Source organism: Aphelocoma coerulescens, unplaced genomic scaffold, assembly GCF_041296385.1.
Source record: "Aphelocoma coerulescens isolate FSJ_1873_10779 unplaced genomic scaffold, UR_Acoe_1.0 HiC_scaffold_180, whole genome shotgun sequence".
In the NCBI taxonomy this organism is placed as follows: domain Eukaryota; kingdom Metazoa; phylum Chordata; class Aves; order Passeriformes; family Corvidae; genus Aphelocoma; species Aphelocoma coerulescens.
This window is the reverse complement of record NW_027183528.1, coordinates 7,697-25,979: the sequence shown is the minus strand read 5'-3', so window position 1 is coordinate 25,979 and position 18,283 is coordinate 7,697. Positions and strand designations below refer to the sequence as shown.

Below are 18,283 nucleotides of genomic sequence, written 5' to 3'. Positions count from 1 at the left end.
GGGAAAATTCCAAAAAAAAAAGGGGAAGTGGCAAAAAAAAAAAAAGGGGGAAATTCCGAAAAAAAGGAGGAAAATCCCGAAAAAAGGGGAAATCCCCAAAAAAAGGGAAATGGCAAAAAAAAAGGGGGGAAATCCCCCCAAAAAAGGGGAAATCCTAAAAAAAAAGGGGGAAAATCCCGAAAAAAAAAGGGAAATGGCAAAAAAAATGGGGAAAATTCCGAAAAAAAAGGGGGGAAAATCCCGAAAAAAGGGGAAATCCCCAAAAAAAGGGAAATGGCAAAAAAAAAGGGGGAAAATCCCCCCCAAAAAAGGGGAAATCCCAAAAAAGGGGGAAAATCCCCAAAAAAAAAAGGGAAATGGCAAAAAAAAATTGGGAAAATTCCGAAAAAAAAGGGGGAAAAATCCCGAAAAAAGGGGAAATCCCAAAAAAAAGGGAAATGGCAAAAAAAAAGGGGGAAAATCCCCCCCAAAAAAGGGGAAATCCCAAAAAAGGGGGAAAATCCCCAAAAAAAAAAGGGAAATGGCAAAAAAAAATTGGGAAAATTCCGAAAAAAAAGGGGGAAAAATCCCGAAAAAAGGGGAAATCCCAAAAAAAAGGGAAATGGCAAAAAAAATGGGGGAAATTCCGAAAAAAAAGGGGGAAAAATCCCGAAAAAAGGGGAAATGGCAAAAAAAAAAAAAAAGGGGGAAATTCCGAAAAAAAAGGGGGAAATCCCGAAAAAAGGGGAAATCCCAAAAAAAAGGGAAATGGCAAAAAAAAAGGGGGAAAATCCCCCCAAAAAAGGGGAAATCCCAAAAAAAAGGAAATGGCAAAAAAAGGGGAAAATCCCCCCCAAAAAAAGAGGAAAATGGCAAAAAAAAAAGGGGGGAAATTCCGAAAAAAAAAGGGAAAATGGTAAAAAAAGGGAAATGGCAAAAAAAAGGAGGGGGAAATCCCGAAAAAAAGGGAAAATCCCAAAAAAGGGGAAAATCCCGAAAAAAAAAAGGGGGAAATGGCAAAAAAAAGGGGAAAATCCCCCCCAAAAAAAGGAAATGTTAAAAAATGAGAAAATCGCCCCAAAAAGAGGAAAAAAATCACAAAAAAGGGGGAGAAATCCCCAAAAATGGGGGGAAAAGCCCAAAAAACGGGGGAAAAACCCTCAAAAATGGGGGAAAAAATCCCTAAAAAATGGGGGAAATGGTGAAAAATGGGGGAAAACCCCAAAATCGCGTCCGGGGGGTGGTCGGGGACCCCAAAATCGTGTCCGGGGGGATTTAGGGACCCCAAAAATGGGGGAAAAACCCAAAAAATGGCGAAAAAAAACCCCAAAAATGGAAAAAAAATCCCTCAAAAATGGGAAAAAAATCCCTAAAAAATGGGGGAAATGGGGAAAAATGGGGAAAAAACCCCAAAATCGCGTCCGGGGGGGGTCGGGGATCCCAAAAATGGTGGAAAAAACCCAAAAAATTGGGGAAAAAAAACAAAAAACGGGGAAAAAATTCCTAAAAAATAGGAAAAAAATCCCAAAAAAAGGGGGAAAAAATCCCTAAAAAATGGGGGAAATTCGTCAAAAATGGGGGAAAAACCCCAAAATCGCGTCCGGGGAGGGGTCGGGGACCCCAAAATCGTGTCCGGGGGGATTTAGGGACCCCAAAAATGGGGGGAAAACCCCAAAAATGGCGAAAAAAACCCCAAAAAATGGGAAAAAAATCCCTCAAAAATGGGGAAAAATCGCAAAAAAATGGGGGAAATGGTTAAAAATGGGGGAAAAGCCCCAAAATCGCGTCCGGGGAGGGTCGGGGACCCCAAAATCGTGTCCGGGGGGATTTAGGGACCCCAAAAATGGGGGAAAAACCCCAAAAATGGGGCAAAAAAACCCTCAAAAATGGGAAAAAAAACCCTCAAAAATGGGGAAAAAAATCGCAAAAAAATGGGGGAAATGGGGAAAAATGGGGAAAAAGCCCCAAAATCGTGTCCGGGGGGGGTCGGGGACCCCAAAATCGTGTCCGGGGGGATTTAGGGACCCCAAAAATGGGGGAAAAACCCCAAAAATGGCGAAAAAAAACCCCAAAAATGGGAAAAAAATCCCTCAAAAATGGGGAAAAAATCGCAAAAAAATGGGGGAAATGGTGAAAAATGGGGAAAAAACCCCAAAATCGCGTCCGGGGAGGGGTCGGGGACCCCAAAATCGTGTCCGGGGGGATTTAGGGACCCCAAAAATGGGGGAAAAAATCCAAAAATGGTGAAAAAAAACCCAAAAATGGAAAAAAATCCCTAAAAAATGGGGAAAAAATCGCAAAAAAATGCGGGAAATGGTCAAAAATGGGGAAAAAGCCCCAAAATCGCGTCCGGGGGGGGTCGGGTTCCCCAAAAATGGTGGAAAAAAACCAAAAAATTGGGGAAAAAAAAACAAAAAACGGGGAAAAAATTCCTAAAAAATAGGAAAAAAATCCCAAAAAAAGGGGGAAAAAAATCGCTAAAAAATGGGGGAAATTCGTCAAAAATGGGGAAAAAGCCCCAAAATCGCGTCCGGGGGGGGTCGGGGACCCCAAAATCGTGTCCGGGGGGATTTAGGGACCCCAAAAATGGGGGGAAAACCCCAAAAATGGCGAAAAAAAACCCCAAAAAATGGGAAAAAAACCTCTTAAAAATGGGGAAAAATCGCAAAAAAATGGGGGAAATTCGTCAAAAATGGGGAAAAAAACCCAAAATCGCGTCCGGGGGGGGTCTGGGTCCCCAAAAATGGTGGAAAAAAACCAAAAAATTGGGGAAAAAAAAACAAAAAACGGGGAAAAAATTCCTAAAAAATAGGAAAAAAATCCCAAAAAAAGGGGGAAAAAATCCCTAAAAAATGGGGGAAATTCGTTAAAAATGGGGAAAAAACCCCAAAATCGCGTCCGGGGAGGGGTCGGGGACCCCAAAATCGTGTCCGGGGGGATTTAGGGACCCCAAAAATGGGGGGAAAACCCCAAAAATGGCGAAAAAAACCCCAAAAAATGGGAAAAAAATCCCTCAAAAATGGGGAAAAATCACAAAAAAATGGGGGAAATGGTTAAAAATGGGGGAAAAGCCCCAAAATCGCGTCCGGGGAGGGTCGGGGACCCCAAAATCGTGTCCGGGGGGATTTAGGGACCCCAAAAATGGGGGAAAAAATCCCAAAAAATGGGGAAAAAAACCGCTCAAAAATGGAAAAAAATCCCTAAAAAATGGGGGGAAAATCGCAAAAAAATGGGGGAAATGGTTAAAAATGGGGAAAAACCCCAAAATCGCGTCCGGGGGGGGTCGGGGTCCCCAAAAATGGTGGAAAAAATCCCAAAAAATTGGGGAAAAAAACCAAAAAACGGGGAAAAAATTCCTAAAAAATGGGAAAAAAATCCCAAAAAAAGGGGGAAAAAATCCCTAAAAAATGGGGGAAATTCGTCAAAAATGGGGAAAAAACCCCAAAATCGCGTCCGGGGAGGGGTCGGGGACCCCAAAATCGTGTCCGGGGGGATTTAGGGACCCCAAAAATGGGGGGAAAACCCCAAAAATGGCAAAAAAAACCCCAAAAATGGGAAAAAAATCCTCAAAAATGGGGAAAAATCACAAAAAAATGGGGGAAATGGTGAAAAATGGGGAAAAAACCCCAAAATCGCGTCCGGGGGGGGGTCGGGGTCCCCAAAAATGGTGGAAAAAAACCAAAAAATTGGGGAAAAAAAAACAAAAAACGGGGAAAAAATTCCTAAAAAATAGGAAAAAAATCCCAAAAAAAGGGGGAAAAAATCCCTAAAAAAGGGGGGAAATTCGTCAAAAATGGGGAAAAAGCCCCAAAATCGCGTCCGGGGAGGGGTCGGGGACCCCGCGCCCCCCCCTGAGCGCCCCCCCTGCGCCCCCCAGAGCTGCGGGGGCCCCGCCGGAGCTGCTCCCAGTGGCTCCAGTTCCGCTTCCAGCGGCAACTGGGACTGGAGGGGACCCGGCGGCTCTGGGAGGTACCGGCGGTTTTGGGGGGATTTGGGGGGATTTGGGGGATTTTGGGGCATTTTGGGGGATTTGGGGGGATTTGGGGGGAATTTGGGGGATTTTGGGGCGTTTTGGGGGAATTTGGGGCAGTTTGGGGGAATTTGGGGGAGTTTAGGGCATTTTGGGGGGAATTTGGGGGAATTTGGGGGAATTTGGAGCGTTTTTGGGGCATTTTTGGGGGAATTTGGGGCAGTTTGGGGGAGTTTTGGGGGGATTTGGGGGCATTTGGGGGGATTTGGGGCATTTGGGGGGAGTTTGGGGCATTTTGGGGGAATTTGGAGCGGTTTTGGGGCATTTTGGGGGAGTTTGGGGGACATTTGGAGGCATTTTTGGGGCATTTTGGGGGAATTTGGGGCATTTTGGGGGATTTGGGGCATTTTGGGGGGAATTTGGGGCGGTTTTGGGGCATTTTGGGGGAATTTGGGGGAATTTGGGGCATTTTCCGGGGGGTTAGGGGAAGTTTGGGGGAGTTTGGGGCATTTTTGGGGGAATTTGGGGCATTTTGGGGGGAGTTTGGGGGAGTTTGGGGAATTTGGGGCATTTTTGGGGCATTTTGGGGGAGTTTGGGACATTTTGGGGGAATTTGGAGCGTTTTTGGGGCATTTTGGGGGAGTTTGGGGCAGTTTTGGGGGATTTGGGGCAGTTTTGGGGGAATTTGGGGCGGTTTTGGGGCATTTTGGGGAAATTTGGGTGTTTGGGGGGAATTTGGGGCGTTTGGGGGGAATTTGGGGTATTTGGGGGAATTTGGGGCATTTTGGGAGGAATTTGGGGCATTTGGGGGGAGTTTGGGGGGATTTGGGGAATTTTGGGGGAATTTGGGGGAGTTTGGGGAATTTGGGGCATTTTGGGGGGAGTTTGGGGCATTTTTGGGGGATTTGAGGTATTTTTGGGGGAGTTTGGGGGAATTTGGGGGACATTTGGAGGCATTTTTGGGGCATTTTGGGGGAATTGGGGTCGTTTTGGGGGCATTTTGGGGGAGTTTGGGGCATTTTGGGGGAATTTGGGGCGTTTTTGGGGCATTTTGGGGGAATTTGGGGCATGTGGGGGGAGTTTGGGGGGATTTGGGGAATTCTGGGGGAATTTGGGGGAATTTGGGGGAGTTTCAGGCAGTTTTGGGGGGATTTGGGGGAGTTTGGGGAATTTGGGACATTTTGGGGCATTTGGGACATTTGGGGACATTTTGGGGGCATTTTTGAGGTGTTTTAGGGGCAGTTTGGGGGAATTTTGGGGACTTTGGGGGCATTTGGGGGTGTTGGGGACATTGTGGGGGATGGGCAGGGTCACTGAGGGTGTCCCCAGGGTGCCCCAGATGTCCCCAAGGTGTCCCCAGGGTGCCCCAGGGTGTCCCCAGGGTGTCCCCAAGGTGCCCCAGGATGTCCCCAAGGTGTCCCCAAGGTGTCCCCAGGGTGTCCCCAAGGTGCCCCAGGGTGCCCCAAGGTGTCCCCAGGGTGTCCCCAGGGTGTCCCCAGGGTGTCCCCAAGGCTCCCCAGGGTGCCCCAAGGTGTCCCCTCTGTCCCAGGGTGTCCCCAGGGTGCCCCAGATGTCCCCAGGGTGTCCCCAAGGTGCCCCAGGGTGCCCCAGGGTGTCCCCAGCTGTCCCCAGCTGTCCCCAGGGTGTCCCCAGATGTCCCAGGGTGCCCCAAGGTGTCCCTGGGTGCCCCAGGGTGTCCCCAGGGTGCTCCCAGGGTGTCCCCAGGATGTCCCCAGGGTGCCCCAGGGTGTCCCCAGGGTGCCCCAGGGTGTCCCAGGGTGTCCCCTCTGTCCCAGGGTGTCCCCAGGGTGCCCCAGGGTGTCCCCAGGGTGTCCCCAGGGTGCCCCAGATGTCCCCAAGGTGTCCCCAGGATGTCCCCAGGGTGCCCCAGGGTGTCCCCAGGGTGTCCCCAGGGTGTCCCCAGGGTGTCCCCTCTGTCCCAGGTGCTCTGGACGGGGCTGCCGTGCCCCAATTTCCACCTGCTCGTCACCTGCGCCCTCCTGGAGCTGCTCGGGGCCAGCGCCGGGGCCACCACCGGGGCCACCGCCGGGGCCACCACCGGGGCCAGCGCCGGGGCCAGCAGCGACAGCGACAGCGACAGCGACGGGGGCGACACGGACAGCGACGGGGGCGAGCGGGACACGGTGGGGACAGCGGGAGGGGGGTGGGGACACCGGGATGGGGACACCGGGATGGGGACACCGGGATGGGGGAGGGGACAGCGGAAGGGGGACACCGGGATGGGGGTGGGGACATCGGGATGGGGGTGGGGACACGGGGGGTGGGGGTGGGGACACCGGGAGGGGGACACCGGGAAGGGGGTGGGAGCACCGGGATGGGGGTGGGGACAGGGGTGGGGACACGGGGAGGGGGGAGGGGACACGGACAGCGACCGGGGCGAGCGGGACAAGGTGGGGACAGCGGGATGGGGGTGGGGACTGGGGGGTGGGGGTGGGGACATCGGGATGGGGACACCGGGATGGGGGTGGGGACAGCGGGATGGGGACACCGGGATGGGGACACCGGGATGGGGGTGGGGACAGCGGGAGGGGGGAGGGGACACGGACAGCGACGGGGGCGAGCGGGACACGGTGGGGACACCGGGATGGGGGTGGGGACACGGGGGTGGGGGTGGGGACACCGGGATGGGGACACCGGGATGGGGGTGGGGACACCGGGATGGGGACACCGGGATGGGGGTGGGGACACGGGGGTGGGGGTGGGGACACCGGGATGGGGACACCGGGATGGGGGTGGGGACACCGGGATGGGGACACCGGGATGGGGGTGGGGACACGGGGGTGGGGGTGGGGACACCGGGATGGGGACATTGGGATGAGGGCGACCGGGAAGGGGGTGGGAGCACCGGGAGGGGGGAGGGGACACGGACAGCGACGGGGGCGAGCGGGACAAGGTGGGGACACCGGGATGGGGGTGGGGACAGGGGGGTGGGGGTGGGGACACCGGGATGGGGGTGGGGACAGCGGGATGGGGACACCGGGATGGGGGTGGGGACACCGGGATGGGGGTGGGGACACGGGGGTGGGGGTGGGGACACCGGGATGGGGGTGGGGACAGCGGGATGGGGACACCGGGATGGGGACACCGGGATGGGGGTGGGGACAGCGGGAGGGGGGAGGGGACACGGACAGCGACCGGGGCGAGCGGGACAAGGTGGGGACAGCGGGATGGGGGTGGGGACAGGGGGGTGGGGGTGGGGACACGGGGGGTGGGGACACCGGGATGGGGACACCGGGATGGGGGTGGGAACACCGGGATGGGGGTGGGGACACCGGGAGGGGGGGTGGGGACATCGGGAGGGGGACACCGGGAGGGGGACACCGGGATGGGGGTGGGAACACCGGGAGGGGGGAGGGGACAGCGGGATAGGGACACCGGGATAGGGACACCGGGATGGGGGATGGGGACACCGGGATGGGGGTGGGGACACGGGGGGTGGGGGTGGGGACACCGGGATGGGGACACCGGGATGGGGACACCGGGAGGGGGGTGGGGACACGGGGGTGGGGGTGGGGACACCGGGATGGGGGTGGGGACACGGGGATGGATGTGGGGACACCGGGAAGGGGTTGGGGACACCGGGATGGGGACACCGGGAGGGGGGTGGGGACACGGGGGTGGGGGTGGGGACACCGGGATGGGGGTGGGGACACCGGGAGGGGGACACCGGGATGAGGGCGACCGGGACAGGGGTGGGGACACCGGGATAGGGACACCGGGAAGGGGGTGGGAGCACCGGGATGGGGGTGGGGACACGGGGAGGGGGGAGGGGACACGGACAGCGACGGGGGCGAGCGGGACACGGTGGGGACAGCGGGAGGGGGGTGGGGACACGGGGGTGGGGGTGGGGACACCGGGAGGGGGACACCGGGATGGGGGTGGGAACACCGGGAGGGGGGTGGGGACATCGGGAGGGGGGAGGGGACACCGGGATGGGGACACCGGGACGGGGGTGGGAGCACCGGGATGGGGGTGGGGACAGCGGGAAGGGGGTGGGGACACCGGGAGGGGGACACCGGGATGGGGGAGGGAGCACCGGGATGGGGGTGGGGACACGGGGGTGGATGTGGGGACACCGGGATGAGGACATCGGGATGAGGGCGACCGGGACAGGGGTGGGGACACCGGGACGGGGGTGGGGACACCGGGATGGGGACACCGGGAAGGGGGTGGGAGCACCGGGATGGGGGTGGGGACAGCGGGAGGGGGGAGGGGACACGGACAGCGAGGGGGACAAGGTGGGGACAGCGGGATGGGGGTGGGGACACCGGGATGGGGACACCGGGATGGGGACACCGGGAAGGGGGTGGGGACATCGGGATGGGGACACTGGGAGGGGGTGGGGACAGGGGTGGGGACACCGGGACAAGGTGGGGGCAGCGGGAGGGGGGTGGGGACACCGGGATAAGGACACTGGGAGGGGGGTGGGGACACCGGGATGGGGCTGGGGACACTGGGAGGGGGTGGGGACACCGGGATGAGGACATCGGGATGGGGACACCGGGAGGGGGGTGGGGACACGGGGGTGGGGGTGGGGACACCGGGATGGGGGTGGGGACATTGGGATGGGGGCGACCGGGACAAGGTGGGGACAGCGGGAGGGGGGTGGGGACACCGGGATAAGGACACCGGGAGGGGGTGGGGACAGGGGTGGGGACACCGGGATGGGGGTGGGGACACCGGGAAAGAGTGGGGACATTGGGATGGGGTGGGGACACCGGGAGGGGGACACCGGGATGGGGACATCGGGAGGGGGATGGGGACACCGGGAGGGGGATGGGGACACCAGGATGAGGACATTGGGATGGGGACACCGGGGTGGGGTGGGGACACCGGGATGAGGACATCGGGAGGGGGTGGGGATATTGGAATGGGGCTGGGGACACCGGGAAGGGGGTGGGGACAGGGGTGGGGACATTGGGATAGGATTGGGGACACCGGGATGGGGGCGACCGGGACAAGGTGGGGACACCGGGATGGGGACACCGGGATGGGGGTGGGGACACCGGGGAGGGGTTGGGGACAGTTGGGGACACCCTGGGGTGTCCCTGGAGACACCGGGACGGGGTTGGGGACAGGGCTGGGGACACTGGGCAGGGACTGGGGACACCAGGAAGGGTTTGGGGACACTGGGAGGGGGATGGGGACACTGGGATGGGGACACTGGGATGGGGATGGGGACATTGGGGTGGCCTTGGGGTGACCCAGGGTGGGTTTGGGGTGACCCGGGGTGGGTTTGGGGTGACCCAGGATGGTTTTGGGGTGACCCAGGATGGTTTTGGGGTGACCCGGGGTGGGTTTGGAGTGACCCAGGATGGTTTTGGGGTGACCCGGGGAGGGTTTGGGGTGATGGGGTGACCCGGGGTTGGTTTTGGGGTGACCCAGGATGGTTTTGGGGTGACCCAGGGTGGGTTTGGGGTGACCCAGGATGGTTTTGGGGTGACCCAGGATGGTTTTGGGGTGACCTGGGGTGGGTTTGGGGTGACCCAGGATGGTTTTGGGGTGACCTGGGGTGGGTTTGGGGTGATGGGGTGACCCGGGGTGGGTTTGGGGTGATTCGGAGTGGGTTTGGGGTGATGGGGTGACCCGGGGTGGGTTTGGGTGGGTTTGGAGTGACCCAGGGTGGATTTGGGGTGACCCAGGATGGTTTTGGGGTGACCCGGGGTGGGTTTGGGGTGACCCGGGGTGGGTTTGGGGTGACCCGGGGTGACCCAGGATGGTTTTGGGGTGACCCGGGGTGGGTTTGAGTGGGTTTGGGGTGACCCGGGCTGGGTTTGGGGTGATGGGGTGACCCGGGGTGACCCAGGATGGTTTTGGGGTGACCCGGGCTGGGTTTGGGGTGACCCAGGATGGTTTTGGGGTGACCCGGGCTGGGTTTGGGGTGACCTGGGGTGGGTTTGGGGTGACCCGGGGTGGCCCAGGATGGTTTTGGGGTGACCCGGGCTGGGTTTGGGGTGACCCGGGGTGGGTTTAGGGTGACCTGGGCTAGGTTTGGGTGGGTTTGGGGTGACCCGGGGTGGGTTTGGGGTGACCCAGGATGGTTTTGGGGTGACCCGGGGTGGGTTTGGGGTGACCCAGGATGGTTTTGGGGTGACCCGGGGAGGGTTTGGGGTGACCCAGGATGGTTTTGGGGTGACCCGGGGTGGGTTTGGGGTGACCCAGGGTGGGTTTGGGGTGACCCAGGATGGTTTTGGGGTGACCTGGGCTAGGTTTGGGTGGGTTTGGGGTGACCCGGGGTGGTTTTGGGGTGACCCGGGCTGGGTTTGGGGTGACCCGGGCTGGGTTTGGGGTGATGGGGTGACCCGGGGTGACCCGGGGTGGGTTTGGGGTGACCCAGGGTGGATTTGGGGTGACCCAGGATGGTTTTGGGGTGACCCGGGGTGGGTTTGGGGTGACCTGGGGTGGGTTTGGGGTGACCCAGGGTGGGTTTGGGGTGACCCAGGATGGTTTTGGGGTGACCCGGGGTGGGTTTGGGGTGATTCGGAGTGGGTTTGGGGTGATGGGGTGACCCGGGGTGGGTTTGGGTGGGTTTGGAGTGACCCAGGGTGGATTTGGGGTGACCCAGGATGGTTTTGGGGTGACCCGGGGTGGGTTTGGGGTGACCCGGGGTGGGTTTGGGGTGACCCAGGATGGTTTTGGGGTGACCCGGGGAGGGTTTGGGGTGACCCAGGATGGTTTTGGGGTGACCCGGGCTGGGTTTGGGGTGACCCGGGGTGGTTTTGGGGTGACCCGGGGTGGGTTTGGGGTGACCCGGGGTGGGTTTGGGGTGACCCAGGATGGTTTTGGGGTGACCCGGGGAGGGTTTGGGGTGATGGGGTGACCCGGGGTGGGTTTGGGGTGACCCAGGATGGTTTTGGGGTGACCCGGGCTGGGTTTGGGGTGATGGGGTGACCCAGGGTGACCCAGGATGGTTTTGGGGTGACCCGGGCTGGGTTTGGGGTGCCCCCCGTCCCCAGATGTTCGCTGCGGGGCCGGCGCTGGACGTGGGGGAGGTGCTGAGCAGGGCCGAGGGCATCTTCCTGCAGCTGGCGGCCAGCACGGTCAGAGCCCCACAGGGACCCCAAAACTGACCCCACACGGACCCCAAACTGACCCCACACGGACCCCAAACTGACCCCAAACTGACCCCACACGGACCCCACAGGGACCCCACAGGGACCCCAAACTGACCCCAAAGGGACCCCACAGGGACCCCAAACTGACCCCACAGGGACCCCACAGGGACCCCAAACTGACCCCAAACTGACCCCACAGGGACCCCAAACTGACCCCACAGGGACCCCACAGGGACCCCAAAGGGACCCCAAAGGGACCCCAAATGACCCCAAAGTGACCCCAACTGACCCCAAAGGGACCCCAAACTGACCCCAAGTGACCCCAAACTGACCCCACAGGGACCCCAAACTGACCCCACAGGGACCCCAGAGTGACCCCAAACTGACCCCAAAATGACCCCACAGGGACCCCAAACTGACCCCAGAGTGACCCCAAAACTGACCCCACAGGGACCCCACAGGGACCCCAAACTGACCCCACAGGGACCCCAGAGTGACCCCACAGGGACCCCACAGTGACCCCAAACTGACCCCAAATGACCCCAAACTGACCCCAAACTGACCCCAAATGACCCCAAATGACCCCAAAGTGACCCCAAAGTGACCCCAGAGTGACCCCAAAATGACCCCACAGGGACCCCAGAGTGACCCCAGAGTGACCCCACAGGGACCCCAAACTGACCCCACAGGGACCCCAAACTGACCCCAAACTGACCCCAAAGGGACCCCAAATGACCCCAAAATGACCCCAAAATGACCCCAAAGTGACCCCAAATGACCCAAATGACCCCAAACTGACCCCAAACTGACCCCAAATGACCCCAAATGCCCCCAAAATGACCCCACAGGGACCCCAAATGACCCCAAATGACCCCAAATGACCCCAAACTGACCCCAAATGACCCCAAATGACCCCAAAATGACCCCAAACTGACCCCGAATGACCCCAAATGACCCCAAACTGACCCCAACTGACCCCGAACTGACCCCAAATGACCCCAAAGTGACCCCAAAGTGACCCCGAACTGACCCCAAATGACCCCAAAGTGACCCCGAACTGACCCCAAATGACCCCAAAGTGACCCCAAATGACCCCAAATGACCCCAAATGACCCCAAACTGACCCGAAATGACCCCAAATGCCCCCAAAATGACCCCACAGGGACCCCAAATGACCCCAAATGACCCCAAATGACCCCAAAATGACCCCAAATGACCCCAAAATGACCCCAAACTGACCCCAAACTGACCCCAAACTGACCCCAAATGACCCCAAATGACCCCAAACTGACCCCAACTGACCCCGAACTGACCCCAAATGACCCCAAACTGACCCCAAATGACCCCAAATGCCCCCAAAATGACCCCACAGGGACCCCAAATGACCCCAAAGTGACCCCAAATTACCCCAAATGACCCCAAACTGACCCCAAACTGACCCCAAATGACCCCAAATGACCCCAAAGTGTCCCCAAATGACCCCAAAGTGACCCCAGAGTGACCCCACAGGGACCCCAAATGACCCCAAATGACCCCAAATGACCCCAACTGACCCCAAAGTGACCCCCAATGACCCCAAATGACCCCAAATGACCCCAAATGACCCCAAACTGACCCCAAATGACCCCAAATGACCCCAAAGTGACCCCAAAGTGACCCCAAATGACCCCACACTGACCCCAAACTGACCCCAAATGACCCCAAAATGACCCCAAATGACCCCAAAATGACCCCAAAGTGACCCCAAAGTGACCCCAAAGTGACCCCAAATGACCCCAAAGTGACCCCAAACTGACCCCAAACTGACCCCAAATGACCCCAAATGACCCCAAACTGACCCCAAATGACCCCAAATGACCCCAAAGTGACCCCAGAGTGACCCCAAAGTGACCCCAAACTGACCCCAAATGACCCCAAATGACCCCAAAGTGACCCCAGAGTGACCCCAAATGACCCCAAACTGACCCCAAACTGACCCCAAATGACCCCAAAGTGACCCCGAACTGACCCCAAATGACCCCAAATGACCCCCAAATGACCCCAAAAGACCCCAAACTGACCCCAAATGACCCCAAATGACCCCAAATGACGCCAAACTGACCCCAAATGACCCCAAAGTGACCCCAAATGACCCCAAATGACCCCAAACTGACCCCAAATGACCCCAAACTGACCCTAAATGACCCCAAAATGACCCCAAAGTGACCCCAGTGACCCCAAATGACCCCAAAGTGACCCCAAATGACCCCAAAGTGACCCCGAACTGACCCCAAAGTGACCCCAAAATGACCCCAAACTGACCCCAAAGTGACCCCAAAATGACCCCAAACTGACCCCAAATGACCCCAAAGTGACCCCAAAGTGACCCCAAACTGACCCCAAATGACCCCAAACTGACCCCAAACTGACCCCAAATGACCCCAAAATGACCCCAAAGTGACCCCAAATGACCCCAAAGTGACCCCGAACTGACCCCAAAGTGACCCCAAATGACCCCAAACTGACCCCAAATGACCCCAAAGTGACCCCAAAGTGACCCCAAATGACCCCAAACTGACCCCAAATGACCCCAAATGACCCCAAAGTGACCCCAAAGTGACCCCAAATGACCCCAAATGACCCCGAATGCCCCCAAAATGACCCCAAATGACCCCAAATGACCCCAAACTGACCCCAAATGACCCCAAATGACCCCGAATGCCCCCAAAATGACCCCAAAGTGACCCCAAATGACCCCAAACTGACCCCAAACTGACCCCAAAGTGACCCCAAATGACCCCGAAGTGACCCCAAACTGACCCCAAATGACCCCAAATGACCCCAAACTGACCCCAAACTGACCCCAAATGCCCCCAAACTGACCCCAAATGCCCCCAAATGACCCCAACTGACCCCGAACTGACCCCAAATGACCCCAAAGTGACCCCGAACTGACCCCAAATGACCCCAAAGTGACCCCAAATGACCCCAAATGACCCCAAACTGACCCGAAATGACCCCAAATGCCCCCAAAATGACCCCACAGGGACCCCAAATGACCCCAAATGACCCCAAATGACCCCAAAATGACCCCAAATGACCCCAAAATGACCCCAAACTGACACCAAACTGACCCCAAACTGACCCCAAATGACCCCAAACTGACCCCAACTGACCCCGAACTGACCCCAAATGACCCCAAACTGACCCCAAATGACCCCAAATGCCCCCAAAATGACCCCACAGGGACCCCAAATGACCCCAAAGTGACCCCAAATTACCCCAAATGACCCCAAACTGACCCCAAACTGACCCCAAATGACCCCAAATGACCCCAAAGTGACCCCAAATGACCCCAAAGTGACCCCAGAGTGACCCCACAGGGACCCCAAATGACCCCAAATGACCCCAAATGACCCCAACTGACCCCAAAGTGACCCCCAATGACCCCAAATGACCCCAAATGACCCCAAATGACCCCAAACTGACCCCAAATGACCCCAAATGACCCCAAAGTGACCCCAAAGTGACCCCAAATGACCCCACACTGACCCCAAACTGACCCCAAATGACCCCAAAATGACCCCAAATGACCCCAAAATGACCCCAAAGTGACCCCAAAGTGACCCCAAAGTGACCCCAAATGACCCCAAAGTGACCCCAAACTGACCCCAAACTGACCCCAAATGACCCCAAATGACCCCAAACTGACCCCAAATGACCCCAAATGACCCCAAAGTGACCCCAGAGTGACCCCAAATGACCCCAAACTGACCCCAAACTGACCCCAAATGACCCCAAAGTGACCCCGAACTGACCCCAAATGACCCCAAATGACCCCCAAATGACCCCAAAAGACCCCAAACTGACCCCAAATGACCCCAAATGACCCCAAATGACGCCAAACTGACCCCAAATGACCCCAAAGTGACCCCAAATGACCCCAAACTGACCCCAAATGACCCCAAACTGACCCTAAATGACCCCAAAATGACCCCAAAGTGACCCCAGTGACCCCAAATGACCCCAAAGTGACCCCAAATGACCCCAAAGTGACCCCGAACTGACCCCAAAGTGACCCCAAAATGACCCCAAACTGACCCCAAAGTGACCCCAAAATGACCCCAAACTGACCCCAAATGACCCCAAAGTGACCCCAAAGTGACCCCAAACTGACCCCAAATGACCCCAAACTGACCCCAAACTGACCCCAAATGACCCCAAAATGACCCCAAAGTGACCCCAAATGACCCCAAAGTGACCCCAAAGTGACCCCAAATGACCCCGAATGACCCCAAAGTGACCCCAAATGACCCCAAGTGACCCCAAAATGACCCCAAATTACCCCAAAGTGACCCCAAATGACCCCAAAGTGACCCCAAAGTGACCCCAAATGACCCCAAACTGACCCCAAATGACCCCAAAGTGACCCCAAACTGACCCCAAATGACCCCAAATGACCCCAAGTGACCCCTCCCCCATTTCCCCCCCAGGACCTCCCCCCGGCCCTTCAGGAGCTGCTGGGTTTGGGGGGGCCCCCCCCGGGACCCCCCCCGGGACCCCCCCCCGGGACCCCCCCCGGAGCCGCCGCCCCCCGAGGAGCCCCCCGAGGCCTCCCCATGAGGGACCCCCCAAACTGGGAGCCCAAACTGGGACTGGGAGCCCCAAAGTGGGACTGGGAGCTCCAAACTGGGAGCCCAAACTGGGACTGGGAGCCCCAAACTGGGAGCCCAAACTGGGAGCCCAAACTGGGAGCTCCAAACTGGGACTGGGAGCCCCAAACTGGGACTGGGAGCTCCAAACTGGGAGCTCCAAACTGGGACTGGGAGCTCCAAACTGGGAGCCCCAAACTGGGACTGGGAGCCCAAACTGGGACTGGGAGCTCCAAACTGGGAGCCCAAACTGGGACTGGGAGCCCAAACTGGGACTGGGAGCTCCAAACTGGGAGCCCAAACTGGGACTGGGAGCCCCAAACTGGGAGCCCAAACTGGGAGCCCAAACTGGGCCTGGGAGCCCCAAACTGGGAGCTCCAAACTGGGACTGGGAGCTCCAAACTGGGAGCCCCAAACTGGGACTGGGAGCTCCAAACTGGGAGCCCAAACTGGGAGCCCAGACTGGGACTGGGAGCCCAAACTGGGACTGGGAGCCCCAAACTGGGAGCCCAAACTGGGCCTGGGAGCCCAAACTGGGAGCCCCAAACTGGGAGCCCAAACTGGGAGCCCCAAACTGGGACTGGGAGCCCCAAACTGGGAGCCCAAACTGGGACTGGGAGCCCCAAACTGGGAGCTCCAAACTGGGACTGGGAGCCCCAAACTGGGAGCCCAAACTGGGAGCCCAGACTGGGAGCCCAAACTCAGCCTGGGAGCCCAAACTGGGAGCCCAGACTGGGACTGGGAGGCCCAAACTGGGAGCCCAAACTGGGAGCCCAAACTCAGCCTGGGAGCCCAAACTGGGAGCCCAAACTGGGAGCCCAAATTGGGAGCCCAAACTGGGACTGGGAGGCCCAAACTGGGAGCCCAAACTGGGAGCCCAAACTGGGAGCCCAAACTGGGACTGGGAGCCCCAAACTGGGAGCTCCAAACTAGGACTGGGAGCTCCAAACTGGGAGCCCCAAACTGGGACTGGGAGCTCCAAACTGGGACTGGGAGCCCCAAACTGGGAGCCCAAACTGGGACTGGGAGCCCCAAACTGGGAGCCCAAACTGGGACTGGGAGCTCCAAACTGGGAGCTCAAACTGGGAGCCCCAAACTGGGAGCCCAAACTGGGAGCCCAAACTGGGCCTGGGAGCCCCAAACTGGGAGCTCCAAACTGGGACTGGGAGCTCCAAACTGGGAGCCCAAACTGGGACTGGGAGCCCCAAACTGGGAGCCCAAACTGGGAGCCCAAACTGGGAGCCCAAATTGGGAGCCCAGACTGGGACTGGGAGGCCCAAACTGGGAGCCCAAACTGGGAGCCCAAACTGGGCCTGGGAGCCCAAACTGGGAGCCCAAACTGGGACTGGGAGCCCCAAACTGGGAGCCCCAAACTGGGACTGGAAGCCCAAACTCGGAGCTCAAACTGGGAGCCCAAACTGGGAGCTCAAACTCAGAGCTCAAACTGGGAACCCAAACTGGGCCTGGGAGCCCCATACTGGGAGTGGGAGCCCAAACTGGGAGCTCCAAACTGGGAGCCCAAACTGGGCCTGGGAGCCCCAAACTGGGAGCCCCAAACTGGGACTGGGAGCCCAAACTGGGACTGGGAGCTCCAAACTGGGAGCCCAAACTGGGACTGGGAGCCCAAACTGGGAGCCCAAACTGGGAGCTCAAACTGGGAGCCCAAACTGGGAGCCCAAACTGGGACTGGGAGCCCAAACTCGGAGCTCAAACTGGGAGCCCAAACTGGGAGCTCAAACTCAGAGCTCAAACTGGGAACCCAAACTGGGCCTGGGAGCCCCATACTGGGAGTGGGAGCCCAAACTGGGAGCTCCAAACTGGGAGCCCAAACTGGGCCTGGGAGCCCCAAACTGGGAGCCCCAAACTGGGACTGGGAGCCCAAACTGGGACTGGGAGCTCCAAACTGGGAGCCCAAACTGGGACTGGGAGCCCAAACTGGGAGCCCAAACTGGGAGCTCAAACTGGGAGCCCAAACTGGGAGCCCAAACTGGGACTGGGAGCCCAAACTCGGAGCTCAAACTGGGAGCCCAAACTGGGAGCTCAAACTCAGAGCTCAAACTGGGAACCCAAACTGGGACTGGGAGCCCAAACTGGGAGCCCAAACTGGGACTGGGAGCCCAAACTGGGAGCCCAAACTGGGCCTGGGAGCCCAAACTGGGAGTGGGAGCCCAAACTGGGAGCTCCAAACTGGGAGCCCAAACTGGGCCTGGGAGCCCCAAACTGGGAGCCCCAAACTGGGCCTGGGAGCCCCAAACTGGGAGCCCCAAACTGGGACTGGGAGCCCAAACTGGGAGCCCCCCCCTCCCCCAGTCTGTGCTGGATTAAAGTTGTTGGAACCCCTGGGGGAGTTTTGGGGTTTTTGGGGTTTTTTGGGGAGTTTTGGGGGGGTTTGGGGATGTTTGGGGTGTGGCCCCCCCAGTACGGGCCTGCCCAGACCAGTATGGAGACCCCAAACCAGTATGGAGACCCTTAAACCAGTATGGAGACCCCAAACCAGTATGGAGACCCTTAAACCAGTATGGACACCCCCAAACCAGTATGGAGACCCCAAACCAGTATAGAAACACCTAAACCAGTATGGAGACCCCAAACCAGTATAGAGACCCTTAAACCAGTATAGAAACACC

At 58.4% G+C, this 18,283-nt stretch overlaps 1 protein-coding gene and 2 long non-coding RNA genes across 3 annotated transcripts in view; all 3 read left to right on the top strand.

The window, feature by feature from the left end:
- The window catches only part of LOC138100977 (TBC1 domain family member 17-like), a gene marked incomplete at its 3' end in the record, with an annotated part of 31,640 nt that extends 25,634 nt beyond the window's left edge, over positions 1 to 6,006 (top strand). Inside the window, exons 12-13 of the mRNA XM_068998824.1 lie at positions 3,857 to 3,948; positions 5,893 to 6,006. Of these exons, the coding sequence (XP_068854925.1) occupies positions 3,857 to 3,948; positions 5,893 to 6,006 (206 nt within the window). The remainder of the gene's footprint in view (positions 1 to 3,856; positions 3,949 to 5,892) is intronic.
- A 15-nt stretch (positions 6,007 to 6,021) lies between these two features.
- On the top strand, positions 6,022 to 15,570 carry LOC138100980 (uncharacterized). The gene is made up of 3 exons (XR_011146991.1): positions 6,022 to 6,093; positions 10,927 to 11,010; positions 15,498 to 15,570. It is a non-coding gene; the product is annotated as an uncharacterized lncRNA (long non-coding RNA).
- Positions 15,571 to 17,540: 1,970 nt separating this feature from the next.
- On the top strand, positions 17,541 to 17,997 carry LOC138100988 (uncharacterized). Its single transcript, XR_011146992.1, has 2 exons — positions 17,541 to 17,816; positions 17,884 to 17,997. It is a non-coding gene; the product is annotated as an uncharacterized lncRNA (long non-coding RNA).
- Positions 17,998 to 18,283: the final 286 nt, after the last annotated feature.